The sequence below is a fragment of the Telmatherina bonti genome, assembly GCF_933228915.1.
Source record: "Telmatherina bonti genome assembly, chromosome: 24".
In the NCBI taxonomy this organism is placed as follows: Eukaryota; Metazoa; Chordata; class Actinopteri; order Atheriniformes; family Telmatherinidae; genus Telmatherina; species Telmatherina bonti.
In genome coordinates, this window is record NC_136633.1 from 29,530,406 (window position 1) to 29,552,862 (window position 22,457).

The 22,457-nt window shown below is 52.6% G+C and overlaps 1 protein-coding gene across 1 annotated transcript in view; it reads left to right on the plus strand.

The window, feature by feature from the left end:
* Positions 1 to 22,250, plus strand: part of LOC306773923 (sodium-driven chloride bicarbonate exchanger-like) — a gene marked incomplete at both ends in the record, with an annotated part of 107,454 nt that extends 85,204 nt beyond the window's left edge. Inside the window, 8 exon segments of the mRNA XM_079263868.1 lie at positions 16,485 to 16,646; positions 16,759 to 17,010; positions 18,393 to 18,461; positions 18,548 to 18,721; positions 18,800 to 18,922; positions 19,000 to 19,064; positions 20,842 to 20,955; positions 22,184 to 22,250. Coding sequence (XP_079119994.1) covers positions 16,485 to 16,646; positions 16,759 to 17,010; positions 18,393 to 18,461; positions 18,548 to 18,721; positions 18,800 to 18,922; positions 19,000 to 19,064; positions 20,842 to 20,955; positions 22,184 to 22,250 — 1,026 coding nt within the window.
* Positions 22,251 to 22,457: the final 207 nt, after the last annotated feature.

A 22,457-nucleotide genomic window follows, 5' to 3' on the forward strand; every position in this document is an offset into this window, starting at 1 on the left:
CGCGACGGACACGTCCACGCTGACGTAACGTAGGACACGTCCACGCGACGGGACACGTCCATGTTGACATAACGACGGACACGTCCACGCTGACATAACGACGGACACGTCCACGCGACGGACACGTCCACGCTGACGTAACGACGGACACGTCCACGCTGACGTAATTACAGACACGTCCACGCTGACGTAACGACGGACACGTCCACGCGGATGTAACGACGGACACATCCACGCGGACGTAACGACGGACACGTCCACGCTGACGTAACGTAGGACACGTCCACGCGACGGACACGTCCATGTTGACATAACGACGGACACGTCCACGCTGACATAACGACGGACACGTCCACGCGACGGACACGTCCACGCTGACGTAACGACGGACACGTCCACGCGACGGACACGTCCACGCTGACGTAACGACGGACGCGTCCACGCGACGGACACGTCCACGCTGACGTAACGACGGACGCGTCCACGCGACGGACACGTCCACGCTGACGTAACGTAGGACACGTCCACGCGACGGACACGTCCATGTTGACATAACGACGGACACGTCCACGCTGACATAACGACGGACACGTCCACGCGACGGACACGTCCACGCTGACGTAACGACGGACACGTCCACGCTGACGTAATTACAGACACGTCCACGCTGACGTAACGACGGACACGTCCACGCGGATGTAACGACGGACACATCCACGCGGACGTAACGACGGACACGTCCACGCTGACGTAACGTAGGACACGTCCACGCGACGGACACGTCCATGTTGACATAACGACGGACACGTCCACGCTGACATAACGACGGACACGTCCACGCGACGGACACGTCCACGCTGACGTAACGACGGACACGTCCACGCTGACGTAACGACGGACACGTCCACGCGACGGACACGTCCACGCGACGGACATGTCCACGCTGACGTAACGACGGACACGTCCACGCGACGGACACGTCCACGCTGACGTAACGACGGACACGTCCACGCGGATGTAACGACGGACACGTCCACGCGGACGTAACGACGGACACGTCCACGCGACGGACACGTCCACGCGACGGACACGTCCATGTTGACATAACGACGGACACGTCCATGTTGACATAACGACGGACACGTCCATGTTGACATAACGACGGACACGTCCACGCTGACATAACGACGGACACGTCCACGCGACGGACACGTCCACGCTGACGTAACGACGGACACGTCCACGCTGACGTAATTACAGACACGTCCACGCTAACGTAACGACGGACACGTCCACGCGGATGTAACGACGGACACGTCCACGCTGACGTAACGACGGACACGTCCACGCTGACGTAACGTAGGACACGTCCACGCGACGGACACGTCCATGTTGACATAACGACGGACACGTCCACGCTGACATAACGACGGACACGTCCACGCGACGGACACGTCCACGCGACGGACACGTCCACGCTGACGTAACGACGGACACGTCCACGCTGACGTAATTACAGACACGTCCACGCTGACGTAACGACGGACACGTCCACGCGGATGTAACGACGGACACATCCACGCGGACGTAACGACGGACACGTCCACGCTGACGTAACGTAGGACACGTCCACGCGACGGACACGTCCATGTTGACATAACGACGGACACGTCCACGCTGACATAACGACGGACACGTCCACGCGACGGACACGTCCACGCTGACGTAACGACGGACACGTCCACGCGACGGACACGTCCACGCTGACGTAACGACGGACACGTCCACGCGACGGACACGTCCACGCTGACGTAACGACGGACGCGTCCACGCGACGGACACGTCCACGCTGACGTAACGTAGGACACGTCCACGCGACGGACACGTCCATGTTGACATAACGACGGACACGTCCACGCTGACATAACGACGGACACGTCCACGCGACGGACACGTCCACGCTGACGTAACGACGGACACGTCCACGCTGACGTAATTACAGACACGTCCACGCTAACGTAACGACGGACACGTCCACGCGGATGTAACGACGGACACGTCCACGCTGACGTAACGACGGACACGTCCACGCTGACGTAACGTAGGACACGTCCACGCGACGGACACGTCCATGTTGACATAACGACGGACACGTCCACGCTGACATAACGACGGACACGTCCACGCGACGGACACGTCCACGCGACGGACACGTCCACGCTGACGTAACGACGGACACGTCCACGCTGACGTAATTACAGACACGTCCACGCTGACGTAACGACGGACACGTCCACGCGGATGTAACGACGGACACATCCACGCGGACGTAACGACGGACACGTCCACGCTGACGTAACGTAGGACACGTCCACGCGACGGACACGTCCATGTTGACATAACGACGGACACGTCCACGCTGACATAACGACGGACACGTCCACGCGACGGACACGTCCACGCTGACGTAACGACGGACACGTCCACGCGACGGACACGTCCACGCTGACGTAACGACGGACGCGTCCACGCGACGGACACGTCCACGCTGACGTAACGACGGACGCGTCCACGCGACGGACACGTCCACGCTGACGTAACGTAGGACACGTCCACGCGACGGACACGTCCATGTTGACATAACGACGGACACGTCCACGCTGACATAACGACGGACACGTCCACGCGACGGACACATCCACGCGGACGTAACGACGGACACGTCCACGCTGACGTAACGTAGGACACGTCCACGCGACGGACACGTCCATGTTGACATAACGACGGACACGTCCACGCTGACATAACGACGGACACGTCCACGCGACGGACACGTCCACGCTGACGTAACGACGGACACGTCCACGCTGACGTAACGACGGACACGTCCACGCGACGGACACGTCCACGCGACGGACACGTCCACGCTGACGTAACGACGGACACGTCCACGCGACGGACATGTCCACGCTGACGTAACGACGGACACGTCCACGCGACGGACACGTCCACGCTGACGTAACGACGGACACGTCCACGCGGATGTAACGACGGACACGTCCACGCTGACGTAACGACGGACACGTCCACGCGGATGTAACGACGGACACGTCCACGCGGACGTAACGACGGACACGTCCACGCGACGGACACGTCCACGCGACGGACACGTCCATGTTGACATAACGACGGACACGTCCATGTTGACATAACGACGGACACGTCCACGCTGACATAACGACGGACACGTCCACGCGACGGACACGTCCACGCTGACGTAACGACGGACACGTCCACGCTGACGTAATTACAGACACGTCCACGCTAACGTAACGACGGACACGTCCACGCGGATGTAACGACGGACACGTCCACGCTGACGTAACGTAGGACACGTCCACGCGACGGACACGTCCATGTTGACATAACGACGGACACGTCCACGCTGACATAACGACGGACACGTCCACGCGACGGACACGTCCACGCTGACGTAACGACGGACACGTCCACGCTGACGTAACGACGGACACGTCCACGCGACGGACACGTCCACGCGACGGACATGTCCACGCTGACGTAACGACGGACACGTCCACGCGACGGACACGTCCACGCTGACGTAACGACGGACACGTCCACGCGGATGTAACGACGGACACGTCCACGCGGACGTAACGACGGACACGTCCACGCGACGGACACGTCCACGCGACGGACACGTCCATGTTGACATAACGACGGACACGTCCATGTTGACATAACGACGGACACGTCCATGTTGACATAACGACGGACACGTCCACGCTGACATAACGACGGACACGTCCACGCGACGGACACGTCCACGCTGACGTAACGACGGACACGTCCACGCTGACGTAATTACAGACACGTCCACGCTAACGTAACGACGGACACGTCCACGCGGATGTAACGACGGACACGTCCACGCTGACGTAACGACGGACACGTCCACGCTGACGTAACGTAGGACACGTCCACGCGACGGACACGTCCATGTTGACATAACGACGGACACGTCCACGCTGACATAACGACGGACACGTCCACGCGACGGACACGTCCACGCGACGGACACGTCCACGCTGACGTAACGACGGACACGTCCACGCTGACGTAATTACAGACACGTCCACGCTGACGTAACGACGGACACGTCCACGCGGATGTAACGACGGACACATCCACGCGGACGTAACGACGGACACGTCCACGCTGACGTAACGTAGGACACGTCCACGCGACGGACACGTCCATGTTGACATAACGACGGACACGTCCACGCTGACATAACGACGGACACGTCCACGCGACGGACACGTCCACGCTGACGTAACGACGGACACGTCCACGCGACGGACACGTCCACGCTGACGTAACGACGGACACGTCCACGCGACGGACACGTCCACGCTGACGTAACGACGGACGCGTCCACGCGACGGACACGTCCACGCTGACGTAACGTAGGACACGTCCACGCGACGGACACGTCCATGTTGACATAACGACGGACACGTCCACGCTGACATAACGACGGACACGTCCACGCGACGGACACGTCCACGCTGACGTAACGACGGACACGTCCACGCTGACGTAATTACAGACACGTCCACGCTAACGTAACGACGGACACGTCCACGCGGATGTAACGACGGACACGTCCACGCTGACGTAACGACGGACACGTCCACGCTGACGTAACGTAGGACACGTCCACGCGACGGACACGTCCATGTTGACATAACGACGGACACGTCCACGCTGACATAACGACGGACACGTCCACGCGACGGACACGTCCACGCGACGGACACGTCCACGCTGACGTAACGACGGACACGTCCACGCTGACGTAACGACGGACACGTCCACGCGGATGTAACGACGGACACATCCACGCGGACGTAACGACGGACACGTCCACGCTGACGTAACGTAGGACACGTCCACGCGACGGACACGTCCATGTTGACATAACGACGGACACGTCCACGCTGACATAACGACGGACACGTCCACGCGACGGACACGTCCACGCTGACGTAACGACGGACACGTCCACGCGACGGACACGTCCACGCTGACGTAACGACGGACGCGTCCACGCGACGGACACGTCCACGCTGACGTAACGACGGACGCGTCCACGCGACGGACACGTCCACGCGACGGACACGTCCACGCTGACGTAACGACGGACACGTCCACGCTGACGTAATTACAGACACGTCCACGCTGACGTAACGACGGACACGTCCACGCGGATGTAACGACGGACACATCCACGCGGACGTAACGACGGACACGTCCACGCTGACGTAACGTAGGACACGTCCACGCGACGGACACGTCCATGTTGACATAACGACGGACACGTCCACGCTGACATAACGACGGACACGTCCACGCGACGGACACGTCCACGCTGACGTAACGACGGACACGTCCACGCGACGGACACGTCCACGCTGACGTAACGACGGACGCGTCCACGCGACGGACACGTCCACGCTGACGTAACGACGGACGCGTCCACGCGACGGACACGTCCACGCTGACGTAACGTAGGACACGTCCACGCGACGGACACGTCCATGTTGACATAACGACGGACACGTCCACGCTGACATAACGACGGACACGTCCACGCGACGGACACATCCACGCGGACGTAACGACGGACACGTCCACGCTGACGTAACGTAGGACACGTCCACGCGACGGACACGTCCATGTTGACATAACGACGGACACGTCCACGCTGACATAACGACGGACACGTCCACGCGACGGACACGTCCACGCTGACGTAACGACGGACACGTCCACGCTGACGTAACGACGGACACGTCCACGCGACGGACACGTCCACGCGACGGACACGTCCACGCTGACGTAACGACGGACACGTCCACGCGACGGACATGTCCACGCTGACGTAACGACGGACACGTCCACGCGACGGACACGTCCACGCTGACGTAACGACGGACACGTCCACGCGGATGTAACGACGGACACGTCCACGCTGACGTAACGACGGACACGTCCACGCGGATGTAACGACGGACACGTCCACGCGGACGTAACGACGGACACGTCCACGCGACGGACACGTCCACGCGACGGACACGTCCATGTTGACATAACGACGGACACGTCCATGTTGACATAACGACGGACACGTCCACGCTGACATAACGACGGACACGTCCACGCGACGGACACGTCCACGCTGACGTAACGACGGACACGTCCACGCTGACGTAATTACAGACACGTCCACGCTAACGTAACGACGGACACGTCCACGCGGATGTAACGACGGACACGTCCACGCTGACGTAACGACGGACACGTCCACGCTGACGTAACGACGGACGCGTCCACGCGACGGACACGTCCATGTTGACATAACGACGGACACGTCCACGCTGACATAACGACGGACACGTCCACGCGACGGACACGTCCACGCGACGGACACGTCCACGCTGACGTAACGACGGACACGTCCACGCTGACGTAATTACAGACACGTCCACGCTGACGTAACGACGGACACGTCCACGCGGATGTAACGACGGACACATCCACGCGGACGTAACGACGGACACGTCCACGCTGACGTAACGTAGGACACGTCCACGCGACGGACACGTCCATGTTGACATAACGACGGACACGTCCACGCTGACATAACGACGGACACGTCCACGCGACGGACACGTCCACGCTGACGTAACGACGGACACGTCCACGCGACGGACACGTCCACGCTGACGTAACGACGGACACGTCCACGCGACGGACACGTCCACGCTGACGTAACGACGGACGCGTCCACGCGACGGACACGTCCACGCTGACGTAACGTAGGACACGTCCACGCGACGGACACGTCCACGCTGACGTAACGACGGACACGTCCACGCTGACGTAATTACAGACACGTCCACGCTAACGTAACGACGGACACGTCCACGCGGATGTAACGACGGACACGTCCACGCTGACGTAACGACGGACACGTCCACGCTGACGTAACGTAGGACACGTCCACGCGACGGACACGTCCATGTTGACATAACGACGGACACGTCCACGCTGACATAACGACGGACACGTCCACGCGACGGACACGTCCACGCGACGGACACGTCCACGCTGACGTAACGACGGACACGTCCACGCTGACGTAATTACAGACACGTCCATGCTGACGTAACGACGGACACGTCCACGCTGACGTAACGTAGGACACGTCCACGCGACGGACACGTCCATGTTGACATAACGACGGACACGTCCACGCTGACATAACGACGGACACGTCCACGCGACGGACACGTCCACGCTGACGTAACGACGGACACGTCCACGCTGACGTAACGACGGACACGTCCACGCTGACGTAACGACGGACACGTCCACGTGGGCGTAACGACGGACACGTCCACGCTGACGTAACGTAGGACACGTCCACGCGACGGACACGTCCACGCGACGGACACGTCCACGCTGACGTAACGACGGACGCGTCCACGCGACGGACAGGTCCACGCGACGGACACGTCCACGCGATGGACACGTCCACGCTGACGTAACGACGGACACGTCCACGCGACGGACACGTCCACGCGACGGACACGTCCACGCTGACATAACGACGGACGCGTCCACGCGACAGACACGTCCACGCCACGGACACGTCCACGCTGACGTAACGACGGACACGTCCACGCGATGGACGTGTCCACGCTGACGTAACGACGGACACGTCCACGCGACGGACACGTCCACGCGACGGACACGTCCACGCTGACATAACGACGGACGCGTCCACGCGACAGACACGTCCACGCGACGGACACGTCCACGCTGACGTAACGACGGACACGTCCACGCTGACGTAACGACGGACACGTCCACGTGGGCGTAACGACGGACACGTCCACGCTGACGTAACGTAGGACACGTCCACGCGACGGACACGTCCACGCGACGGACACGTCCACGCTGACGTAACGACGGACGCGTCCACGCGACGGACAGGTCCACGCGACGGACACGTCCACGCGATGGACACGTCCACGCTGACGTAACGACGGACACGTCCACGCGACGGACACGTCCACGCGACGGACACGTCCACGCTGACATAACGACGGACGCGTCCACGCGACAGACACGTCCACGCCACGGACACGTCCACGCTGACGTAACGACGGACACGTCCACGCGATGGACGTGTCCACGCTGACGTAACGACGGACACGTCCACGCGACGGACACGTCCACGCGACGGACACGTCCACGCTGACATAACGACGGACGCGTCCACGCGACAGACACGTCCACGCGACGGACACGTCCACGCTGACGTAACGACGGACACGTCCACGCTGACGTAACGACGGACACGTCCACGTGGGCGTAACGACGGACACGTCCACGCTGACGTAACGTAGGACACGTCCACGCGACGGACACGTCCACGCGACGGACACGTCCATGTTGACATAACGACGGACACGTCCACGCTGACATAACGACGGACACGTCCACGCGACGGACACGTCCACGCTGACGTAACGACGGACACGTCCACGCTGACGTAACGACGGACACGTCCACGCGACGGACACGTCCACGCTGACGTAACGACGGACGCGTCCACGCGACGGACACGTCCATGTTGACATAACGACGGACACGTCCACGCTGACATAACGACGGACACGTCCACGCGACGGACACGTCCACGCTGACGTAACGACGGACACGTCCACGCTGACGTAACGACGGACACGTCCACGCGACGGACACGTCCACGCTGACGTAACGACGGACGCGTCCACGCGACGGACAGGTCCACGCGACGGACACGTCCACGCGATGGACACGTCCACGCTGACGTAACGACGGACACGTCCACGCGACGGACACGTCCACGCGACGGACACGTCCACGCTGACATAACGACGGACGCGTCCACGCGACAGACACGTCCACGCCACGGACACGTCCACGCTGACGTAACGACGGACACGTCCACGCGATGGACGTGTCCACGCTGACGTAACGACGGACACGTCCACGCGACGGACACGTCCACGCGACGGACACGTCCACGCTGACATAACGACGGACGCGTCCACGCGACAGACACGTCCACGCGACGGACACGTCCACGCTGACGTAACGACGGACACGTCCACGCTGACGTAACGACGGACACGTCCACGTGGGCGTAACGACGGACACGTCCACGCTGACGTAACGTAGGACACGTCCACGCGACGGACACGTCCACGCGACGGACACGTCCACGCTGACGTAACGACGGACGCGTCCACGCGACGGACAGGTCCACGCGACGGACACGTCCACGCGATGGACACGTCCACGCTGACGTAACGACGGACACGTCCACGCGACGGACACGTCCACGCGACGGACACGTCCACGCTGACATAACGACGGACGCGTCCACGCGACAGACACGTCCACGCCACGGACACGTCCACGCTGACGTAACGACGGACACGTCCACGCGATGGACGTGTCCACGCTGACGTAACGACGGACACGTCCACGCGACGGACACGTCCACGCGACGGACACGTCCACGCTGACATAACGACGGACGCGTCCACGCGACAGACACGTCCACGCGACGGACACGTCCACGCTGACGTAACGACGGACACGTCCACGCTGACGTAACGACGGACACGTCCACGTGGGCGTAACGACGGACACGTCCACGCTGACGTAACGTAGGACACGTCCACGCGACGGACACGTCCACGCGACGGACACGTCCACGCTGACGTAACGACGGACGCGTCCACGCGACGGACAGGTCCACGCGACGGACACGTCCACGCGATGGACACGTCCACGCTGACGTAACGACGGACACGTCCACGCGACGGACACGTCCACGCGACGGACACGTCCACGCTGACATAACGACGGACGCGTCCACGCGACAGACACGTCCACGCCACGGACACGTCCACGCCACGGACACGTCCACGCTGACGTAACGACGGACACGTCCACGCGATGGACGTGTCCACGCTGACGTAACGACGGACACGTCCACGCGACGGACACGTCCACGCGACGGACACGTCCACGCTGACATAACGACGGACGCGTCCACGCGACAGACACGTCCACGCGACGGACACGTCCACGCTGACGTAACGACGGACACGTCCACGCTGACGTAACGACGGACACGTCCACGTGGGCGTAACGACGGACACGTCCACGCTGACGTAACGTAGGACACGTCCACGCGACGGACACGTCCACGCGACGGACACGTCCATGTTGACATAACGACGGACACGTCCACGCTGACATAACGACGGACACGTCCACGCGACGGACACGTCCACGCTGACGTAACGACGGACACGTCCACGCGACGGACACGTCCACGCTGACATAACGATGGACGCGTCCTCGCGACAGACACGTCCACGCGACAGACACGTCCACGCGACGGACACGTCCACGCTGACGTAACGACGGACACGTCCACGCTGACATAACGACGGACACGTCCACGCGACGGACACGTCCACGCGACGGACACGTCCACGCTGACGTAACGACGGACACGTCCACGCTGACGTAACGTAGGACACGTCCACGCGACGGACACGTCCACGCGACGGACACGTCCACGCTGACGTAACGACGGACACGTCCACGCGACGGACACGTCCACGCGACGGACACGTCCACGCTGACATAACGACGGACGCGTCCACGCGACAGACACGTCCACGCGACGGACACGTCCACGCTGACGTAACGACGGACACGTCCACGCTGACGTAACGACGGACACGTCCACGCTGACGTAACGACGGACACGTCCACGCGACGGACACGTCCACGCGGACGTAACGACGGACACGTCCACGCGACGGACACGTCCACGCGGACGTAACGACGGACACGTCCACGCTGACGTAACGTAGGACACGTCCACGCGACGGACACGTCCACGCGACGGACACGTCCATGTTGACATAACGACGGACACGTCCACGCTGACATAACGACGGACACGTCCACGCGACGGACACGTCCACGCTGACGTAACGACGGACACGTCCACGCTGACGTAACGACGGACACGTCCACGCGACGGACACGTCCACGCGACAGACACGTCCACGCGACGGACACGTCCACGCTGACGTAACGACGGACACGTCCACGCGACGGACACGTCCACGCTGACGTAACGACGGACACGTCCACGCGACGGACACGTCCACGCTGACGTAACGACGGACACGTCCACGCTGACGTAACGTAGGACACGTCCACGCGATGGACACGTCCACGCGATGGACGTGTCCACTCTGACGTAACGACGGACACGTCCACGCGACGGACACGTCCACGCGACGGACACGTCCACGCGACGGACACGTCCACGCTGACATAACGACGGACGCGTCCACGCGACAGACACGTCCACGCGACGGACACGTCCACGCTGACGTAACGACGGACACGTCCACGCTGACGTAACGACGGACACGTCCACGCGGGCGTAACGACGGACACGTCCACGCTGACGTAACGTAGGACACGTCCACGCGACGGACACGTCCACGCGACGGACACGTCCATGTTGACATAACGACGGACACGTCCACGCTGACATAACGACGGACACGTCCACGCGACGGACACGTCCACGCTGACGTAACGACGGACACGTCCACGCTGACGTAACGACGGACACGTCCACGCGAAGGACACGTCCACGCTGACGTAACGACGGACGCGTCCACGCGACGGACACGTCCACGCGACGGACACGTCCACGCTGACGTAACGACGGACACGTCCACGCGACGGACACGTCCACGCTGACATAACGATGGACGCGTCCTCGCGACAGACACGTCCACGCGACAGACACGTCCACGCGACGGACACGTCCACGCTGACGTAACGACGGACACGTCCACGCTGACGTAACGACGGACACGTCCACGCGACGGACACGTCCACGCTGACGTAACGACGGACGCGTCCACGCGACGGACACGTCCACGCTGACGTAACGACGGACACGTCCACGCTGACGTAACGTAGGACACGTCCACGCGAAGGACACGTCCACGCGACGGACACGTCCATGTTGACATAACGACGGACACGTCCACGCTGACATAACGACGGACACGTCCACGCGACGGACACGTCCACGCGGATGTAACGACGGACACGTCCACGCGGATGTAACGACGGACACGTCCACGCGACGGACACGTCCATGTTGACATAACGACGGACACGTCCATGTTGACATAACGACGGACACGTCCACGCTGACATAACGACGGACACGTCCACGCGACGGACACGTCCACGCTGACGTAACGACGGACACGTCCACGCTGACGTAATTACAGACACGTCCACGCTGACGTAACGACGGACACGTCCACGCGGACGTAACGACGGACACGTCCACGCTGACGTAACGTAGGACACGTCCACGCGACGGACACGTCCATGTTGACATAACGACGGACACGTCCACGCTGACATAACGACGGACACGTCCACGCGACGGACACGTCCACGCTGACGTAACGACGGACACGTCCACGCTGACGTAACGACGGACACGTCCACGCGACGGACACGTCCACGCTGACGTAACGACGGACGCGTCCACGCGACGGACAGGTCCACGCGACGGACACGTCCACGCGATGGACACGTCCACGCTGACGTAACGACGGACACGTCCACGCGACGGACACGTCCACGCGACGGACACGTCCACGCTGACATAACGACGGACGCGTCCACGCGACAGACACGTCCACGCCACGGACACGTCCACGCTGACGTAACGACGGACACGTCCACGCTGACGTAACGACGGACACGTCCACGCGACGGACACGTCCACGCTGACGTAACGACGGACACGTCCACGCTGACGTAACGTAGGACACGTCCACGCGACGGACACGTCCACGCGACGGACACGTCCATGTTGACATAACGACGGACACGTCCACGCTGACATAACGACGGACACGTCCACGCGACGGACACGTCCACGCTGACGTAATTACTGACACGTCCACGCTGACGTAACGACGGACACGTCCACGCTGACGTAACGACGGACACGTCCACGCTGACATAACGACGGACACGTCCACGCGACGGACACGTCCACGCTGACGTAATTACTGACACGTCCACGCTGACGTAATTACGGACACGTCCACGCTGACGTAACGACGGACACGTCCACGCGGATATAACGACGGACACGTCCACGCGGACGTAACGACGGACACGTCCACGCGGACGTAACGACGGACACGTCCACGCTGACGTAACGTAGGACACGTCCACGCGACGGACACGTCCATGTTGACATAACGACGGACACGTCCACGCTGACATAACGACGGACACGTCCACGCGACGGACACGTCCACGCTGACGTAACGACGGACACGTCCACGCGGATGTAACGACGGACACGTCCACGCTGACGTAACGACGGACACGTCCACGCGACGGACACATCCACGCGACGGACACGTCCATGTTGACATAACGACGGACACGTCCACGCTGACATCACGACGGACACGTCCACGCGACGGACACGTCCACGCTGACATAACGACGGACACATCCACGTGATGGACACGTCCACGCGGACGTAACGACGGACACGTCCACACAGACATAACGACGGACACGTCCACGCTGACGTAATTACGGACACGTCCACGCTGACGTAACGACGGACACGTCCACGCGGATGTAACGACGGACACGTCCACGCGGACGTAACGACGGACACGTCCACGCTGACGTAACGTAGGACACGTCCACGCGACGGACACGTCCATGTTGACATAACGACGGACACGTCCACGCTGACATAACGACGGACACGTCCACGCGACGGACATGTCCACGCTGACGTAACGACGGACACGTCCACGCTGACGTAACGACGCGTCGCGTGGACGTAACGACGGACACGTCCACGCTGACGTAACGACGGACACGTCCACGCGACGGACACGTCCACGCGACGGACACGTCCACGCGACGGACACGTCCACGCTGACGTAACACGTCCACGCTGACGTAACAACGGACACGTCCGCTCGGACGTAACAACGGACACGTCCGCTCGGACGTAACGACGGACATGTCCACGCGGACGTAACGGTGGACACGTCCACGCGGACGTAACGACGGACACGTCCACACTAACGTAACGTAGGACACGTCCACACTAACGTAACGTAGGACACGTCCACGCGGACGTAACGACGGACATGTCCACGCTAATGTAACGACGGACACGTCCGCGCTGACGTAACGATGGACATGTCCACGCGGACGTAACGACAGACAAGTCCACGCGTTCTTCCTACAAGTTGCTGACGTTTCAGCATTTTTTTATCATTACATATTAAATGCTGTTAGCCACGTTGCTGTCATCTGGTTTGTAGAAATGTGAACATCTTGAGAAGTGATTACAGGCGGCCGTCATCCTTTTAGGTGTTTTAGACGTGTTCAAGTCTTTTTTACTTTCTAAAGGCTCATTTACGCTCCAGGCTACATATCTGTCCATTGTTTTGTTTATTTCAGCGTTTAGAGCTGGACGCAGTAGATGTTGTAGTACCACTGACTGCCACGGGGGGCAGTGTTGCACACTACTGCTCACATGTCAGCTGTGAGAGGAGCAACGAAGAAGAAGCTGCAACGCATTGTGGTGAAAATAAAGCGAAAAGCCAAACAGGAAACTAATGTGTGACAGATAAACACCGTGTTTTGTGTAAAAGAGAAACCCTAGCCGAGTTTTGAAGATATTTAACTCCACATTCAGACAGAAGCACATTATTTTTATATTTCATTTTTCCTGAGAACAAAACACATTGAAGAATAAAAACCAGATTCATTTCTGCCTGCTGTGTCTCGCCCTAAACACCAAAACTAAATAATCAACCAATCAGAAACGGACGTGACTTTAACATGAAATGGGAAAACTCTCTCCTTGGAAGCAAGCAGGATATTTTCTCTGTTTTTATCTTTAATAACAGCAGCAGGAGAAATTATATCTTTGATTATTTATGGAGGCATATTTGAATCTTTATTGTGATATATATATATATATATGCATATATATATATATGTATATATATATATGCATATATATATATATATATATATATGCATATATATATATGTATATATATATATGCATATATATATATATATGCATATATATACCATCCACCAACATATTATCATTAACATATATATATATACATATATATATATATACATATATATATATATATATATATATATATATATATATATATATATATATATATATATATATATATATATATATATATATATATATATATGTTAATGATAATATGTTGGTGGATGGTATATATATGTATATATATATATATATATACATATATATATATATATATATATATATGTTAATGATATGTTGGTGGATGGTATATATATGTATGTATATATATATATATATATATATATATATACCATCCACCAACATATTATCATTAACATATATACATATATATATATATACATATATATATATATATATATATATATATATATATATATATATATATATATATATATATATATATATATATATATATATGTTAATGATAATATGTTGGTGGATGGTATATATATGTATATATATATATATATATATATACATATATATATATATATATATATATATATATATGTTAATGATATGTTGGTGGATGGTATATATATGTATGTATATATATATATATATATATATATATATATATATATATATATATATATATATATACCATCCACCAACATATTATCATTAACATATATACATATATATATATATATATGTTAATGATAATATGTTGGTGGATGGTATATATATATATATATATATATATATATATATATATATATATATGTTAATGATAATATGTTGGTGGATGGTATTAATATGTATATATATATATATATATATACATATATATATATATATATATATATATATATATATATATATATATATATATATATATATATATATATATATGTTAATGATAATATGTTGGTGGATGGTGGGAAAACTCTGCATGATTTCTGATGGAAACATCCAGCTAGAATGTTGTAAAAATACGTTTACTTCTTTCCGTCTTCCCTGATATTTTCCTCTCCTGACGCTCAGATCTGCCTTTTGCTCAGATTTTATTATTTATTTATTTTAATCTTTTGTGGGAACCAAAAAGATTTAGTTTAGTTTATTATTAAACTAATAAAAGGATTTATTTGGCTGAAAAGAAAGTTGTTGTCTGCAGCCAACCAGGGACGATCGAGGCTGGGTGATAAACCCCGTTGGACCCAACCCCTGGTGGACCACCATCATCACCTTCGTCCCTGCTCTGCTCTGCACCATCCTCATCTTCATGGACCAGCAGATCACCGCCGTCATCATTAACAGGAAGGAACACAAACTGAAGGTACTTCCACTAAGTTTGTTATTTTCTCTTCCTTTCTACCTGAACATGAAATCCTGCAGGATTTCCCTGAAGCTGCTTTAGTCCATCAACCGTCTGACCCTTGGCCCTGCAGAAAGGCTGCGGCTACCACCTGGACCTGTTCGTGGTGGGAGTGATGCTGGGCGTGTGCTCGGTGATGGGCCTGCCGTGGTTCGTGGCCGCCACCGTGCTCTCCATTTCGCACGTGAACAGCCTGAAGCTGGAGTCGGAGTGCTCGGCTCCCGGAGAGCAGCCCAAGTTCCTGGGCATCCGAGAGCAGCGTTTCACCGGCCTGATGATCTTCACCCTGATGGGCTGCTCCGTCTTCATGACCTCCATCCTGAAGGTCGGGATGCGATCCATCTCCTCCTTCGTAAACACAAACTAACTTAAACCAAAACATTGGAGTTCCTAAAAACATCATGGAGAAATGTTTCAGTTTTAACAGAACTGGAGGTTTTCATTACAAGCTGGGAAAAAGCTCAAAATGCTCATTTCAGGGTGAACTTCTCCTTTCATTTCTAGAAATAAAGATGTTTTCTCTGTTTTCTTTTGCATCATAAGGTTTGATCACTGAAACTAAAACCTCCATTTATATTACGTAATAACTCGCTTTATTCCTGAGCTCCAGCAGCCTTTTAACTGAAAAACAAAAACGGAAAAGAAAACTGAGCAAAGTTATTGGAGCATTAAAAAAACAATATTTGTGTCCCAAAAATTCTGTCACACAGCATATCATTTGTTCTGAATATATATAAAAAGATGATTTTAAAAAAATGATACGATTGCGATTAAAATGTGATCGCTGAAGTTAATAAATAATAAACTTCACATTTACAACACTGAAAAGACATTTTAACGGACACATTGATATCTGTAACTTTAAAATAAGATATAATGTAAAAATTCCTCCTATTTACGTCTCAAACACAATATTTTTACATGAGTCATAATAACCAGGTCAGTACAGTTTGACTTTATTAGAGTCACAAATATCCACATTTTGCTCATCAGATTCCAATCAGACATTCTGAGTGTTAAAAATAAAGAAAATAGAAACTATTTCCACTGATTCTTTCTTCAATGTCTCCAACAAATTAATTATTGATCAGTTTTATCGATTTGGATCAAAGTTTGTTCATGTAGGTTTGCAGAAAAAAGAACAAAGCTGTTAATAATCCTGAAATTTCACGCTCAGAATAAACCAGATTAGTTGCTGTTTGAACGTCATATTAAATAATCCAGAAGATATTGCTCGCAGGCTTGTACTGCTTCCTCCATCTTCTAAATGTTGATCTTTTCTGTCACTGGAGAAGATCAATAAGTTCTTCAGTATCTGGCAACCTACTTTGGATCAGATTAAAAAGTTGGATCCCTCACTTATCTTACATGAGTAACTTCATCTTTAAATTTTTATTGTTTCTGTCATTTTTTTTCATTGTGCAACATGGTGGGTTTGTTCCAGGGAGTTACATATTTAAAAAAGATATAATATTTTCAATATTATGTCTTTAAATAAATAATCCAGAAGATTTCGTACAGTGTTCATATGTAATATTAAATTATCAGGAAGATTAGTTTCTGTGTTCCTAGGTAGCCCAAAATATTCCAGAAAATTAGTTGTTATGTTTGTACATAACGATAAATAATCCAGAAGATTCCTTACAGTGTTTGTATGTAAGTAAATAATATTATATGTGATCAGATCTTATTGTTTTCCATCTCCAGTTCATCCCCATGCCTGTTCTCTACGGGGTCTTTCTTTACATGGGGGCTTCTTCGCTCAGAGGCATCCAGGTGAGCTTCCACACAGCCGGCTGCTACCTCACTGGAAAAGTTCATTAGAAAAGAGTTACGGCTCAATTCTGTTTTTATCTGTGAAGTTCTTCGACCGCCTGAAGCTGTTTGGCATGCCTGCCAAACATCAGCCAGACTTCATCTACCTTCGCCACGTCCCGCTGAGGAAGGTCCACCTCTTCACCATCATCCAGCTCAGCTGCTTGGCCTTGCTATGGATCATCAAAACCTCCAGAGCCGCCATCGTTTTCCCCATGATGGTAACCTGAGTGTCCGCCGGCACACCGTTTGTCTCCTGCATTCCTGGGATTTAGCAACATTTCTTTCTGCCTCTTTAGGTCTTAGCTCTGGTCTTTATTCGTAAATTGCTGGATTTTATCTTCACAAAGAGAGAGCTGAGCTGGTTGGATGACCTGATGCCAGAGTGGAAGAAGAAGAAACTGGAGGATGCTGCAGAAGAGGTGCATTAGGAGGCTTCGGCTTTGGAAATCTTAAACTTCATGCATACGATGGATAACGATTTTCTCTCTGTCTGCAGGAGGAACACAGTATCATTGCAGAGGAAGAAGGCATCGTACAAGTACCGCTGGAGGGGCACTATAAGTAAGTAACGTTTTGATTTTTATCTCCACATGAGCAGCTGCTTCAATTGGGATCATCTAAATAAATACTCACGTCCAGACATAAAACAACTTAGCCTGCAATATTTTTACAGCACTCATTAGCAAATATTTATACTGCTAATTGTGTCATTGCTAATAAGCTACAATTACCTATTAGCAAACACTTGTACTGCTAACTATAGCTAACTATAGCATTGCTAATAAGCTACAGTTACCTATTAGCAAACACTTGTACTGCTAACTATAGCTAACTATAGCATTGCTAATAAGCTACAGTTACCTATTAGCAAACACTTGTACTTCCAACTATAGCTAACTATAGCATTGCTAATAAGCTACAGTTACCTATTAGCAAACACTTGTACTTCCAACTATAGCTAACTATAGCATTGCTAATAAGCTACAGCTACCTATTAGCAAACACTTGTACTGCTAACTATAGCTAACTATAGCATTGCTAATAAGCTACAGTTACCTATTAGCAAACACTTGTACTTCCAACTATAGCTAACTATAGCATTGCTAATAAGCTACAGCTACCTATTAGCAAACACTTGTACTGCTAACTATAGCTAACTATAGCATTGCTAATAAGCTACAGTTACCTATTAGCAAACACTTGTACTGCTAACTATAGCTAACTATAGCATTGCTAATAAGCTACAGTTACCTATTAGCAAACACTTGTACTTCCAACTATAGCTAACTATAGCATTGCTAATAAGCTACAGTTACCTATTAGCAAACACTTGTACTGCTAACTATAGCTAACTATAGCATTGCTAATAAGCTACAGTTACCTATTAGCAAACACTTGTAGCATTGCTAATAAGCTACAGCTACCTATTAGCAAACACTTGTACTGCTAACTATAACTAACTATAGCATTGCTAATAAGCTACAGTTACCTATTAGCAAACACTTGTACTGCTAACTATAGCTAACTATAGCATTGCTAATAAGCTACAGTTACCTATTAGCAAACACTTGTACTTCCAACTATAGCTAACTATAGCATTGCTAATAAGCTACAGTTACCTATTAGCAAACACTTGTACTGATAACTATAGCTAACTATAGCATTGCTAATAAGCTACAGTTACCTATTAGCAAACACTTGTACTTCCAACTATAGCTAACTATAGCATTGCTAATAAGCTACAGCTACCTATTAGCAAACACTTGTACTGCTAACTATAGCTAACTATAGCATTGCTAATAAGCTACAGTTACCTATTAGCAAACACTTGTACTGCTAACTATAGCTAACTATAGCATTGCTAATAAGCTACAGTTACCTATTAGCAAACACTTGTACTTCCAACTATAGCTAACTATAGCATTGCTAATAAGCTACAGCTACCTATTAGCAAACACTTGTACTGCTAACTATAGCTAACTATAGCATTGCTAATTAGCTACAGTTACCTATTAGCAAACATTTGTACTGCCAACTATAGCTAATTATAGCATTGCTAATAAGCTACAGTTTCCTATTAGCAAACACTTGTACAGCTAACTATAGCATTTCTAATAAGGTACAGTTACCTATTAGCAAACAGTTTTACTGCTAACGGTAGCATTGCTAATAAGCTACAGTTACCTATTAGCAAACATTAGTACTACTGTCACATCTTTAATAATAAGACTCAGTAATTTATTAGCAAATGAAAACAGTTAAACAGTTAAAACGATTGGAAATAGATTAAGTTTTGTGTGTTTTATGCCATCTTGTGTTCTCTGTGATGTGTTTAAAGGAGTGACCCAGCCACAGTGAATATCACTGATGAGATGTCTAAAGGATCTTTTGGGAATGCATGGAAGAGCATCAGTCCTGCTGAGACTGCTAAAAAGGAACCTAGTGCTAAAAGGTTAGCTTCACATCCATTTTATCAAACCTACTGCATTAATTCCATATTCTGCGTTTCTGCTGGGTCTGACAACTCTGGTTTAAGATGTTGTTAGTACAGCGGGGCAGATGTCTGTTACTGAACATTTACCAGGTATTTTTCCAGGATAAAAGTCATGTTTATTTAGCAGGAGGTGAGCTTATCTCAGATTTCCCACCGAGTAGACTAACATAGTATGTCCTGCCTGACTCTTTGACTCCATCCCACCTGAAGCTCCCCTTCCTAACCTCTCAGAAGCTGATATCCCAAAGGTAAGCTGTTCCCAGCAGTCCCTGTCAGCATGAAAAGTCGGATCCTGTGTCGTCTGTTGCATGATGAAAATGCTGGCCTGTGCCGTTGTCTTTCAGCCGATGGAAGATGTGAAGAGTGATAAATGAGCCTGTTTACATGACATTCAAAATCTCTGGGAATAATTAGATTATTGCGATAATCAAGTCTGATGTGACTTCATAAGCCTCTGAAATAACCCTTGTCTACGTTTTCAATACCGTTATGGAAAATCTGTCGGGAATCCTTACGTGGCGATGAAACTAAAAAGAAACATCCGATATTTGTTGGAACATGCCGGCACCAGCGGTCTAAGCGTCAGCTGCTATTCTGATGGTCATTAGTGATCAGTTACTTTCATCTGAATGCAGTTACTTTTATTATAAAACTACTTTTATCGGAATATTACAGTTACTTTATTTTTGCTATTAATTTACCAAAAATGGTCGCCCCTTTGTTGGGCCAGTTTCGGCCTAGCGGACGTACGTTTCAGCCCACTAGCTAAGAACGGAGACGCTGACGAACAAACACCGGATGTTTAGAAAGTAACAGGAAGTTAAATCACCAACTACGTCGGAGACTAGACGGGATTTCATACGTTATGTAAATGGGCTCGTTAGCCGATGAAACCTAATCAGATTATGATGTTTACGTGATTGTTTGAATAATTTGATAACTCCAGAATCAGATTCAGATTAGATTTCTGTCTGCATGTAAGTTTGCGGTCTAAATCACGCATGTGGCGACACTGACATGTTTCCTGACGTTCACGTAATTTTTGCATGTTGTTGAAGAAACGAACAGAAAACATGTTGGAGTTAGTGAAGAGATATTTGCATGAAAACGTGCGCACGGCGCTTCATCAGTGATTACTGTTTTCTTCTCCGTTGTGTGAACTGGGTTCGTTTTCCTCCCGTTGCAGAAGCAGAGAGAAGCGACACAAACGACGGAGACATGAGAAGAGCTTGGACAGGGAGACTAGTTTGTGATGACACGTCCCGGTGGAGACGCTCTGCTGTGGTTGAAAAATCAGAACGAATAACTCCGTGCCACACACAACCACATTCGTACTGTGCTACACTGTGTTTTTCTGTCATGTCCGTCTGTGCAAGTTGTGTAAAACAAACACTATTAACATGGAAAACATGCGCGTTCTTTTCTATGTATTACTGTTCGGTAACCAGCAACAGAACCAA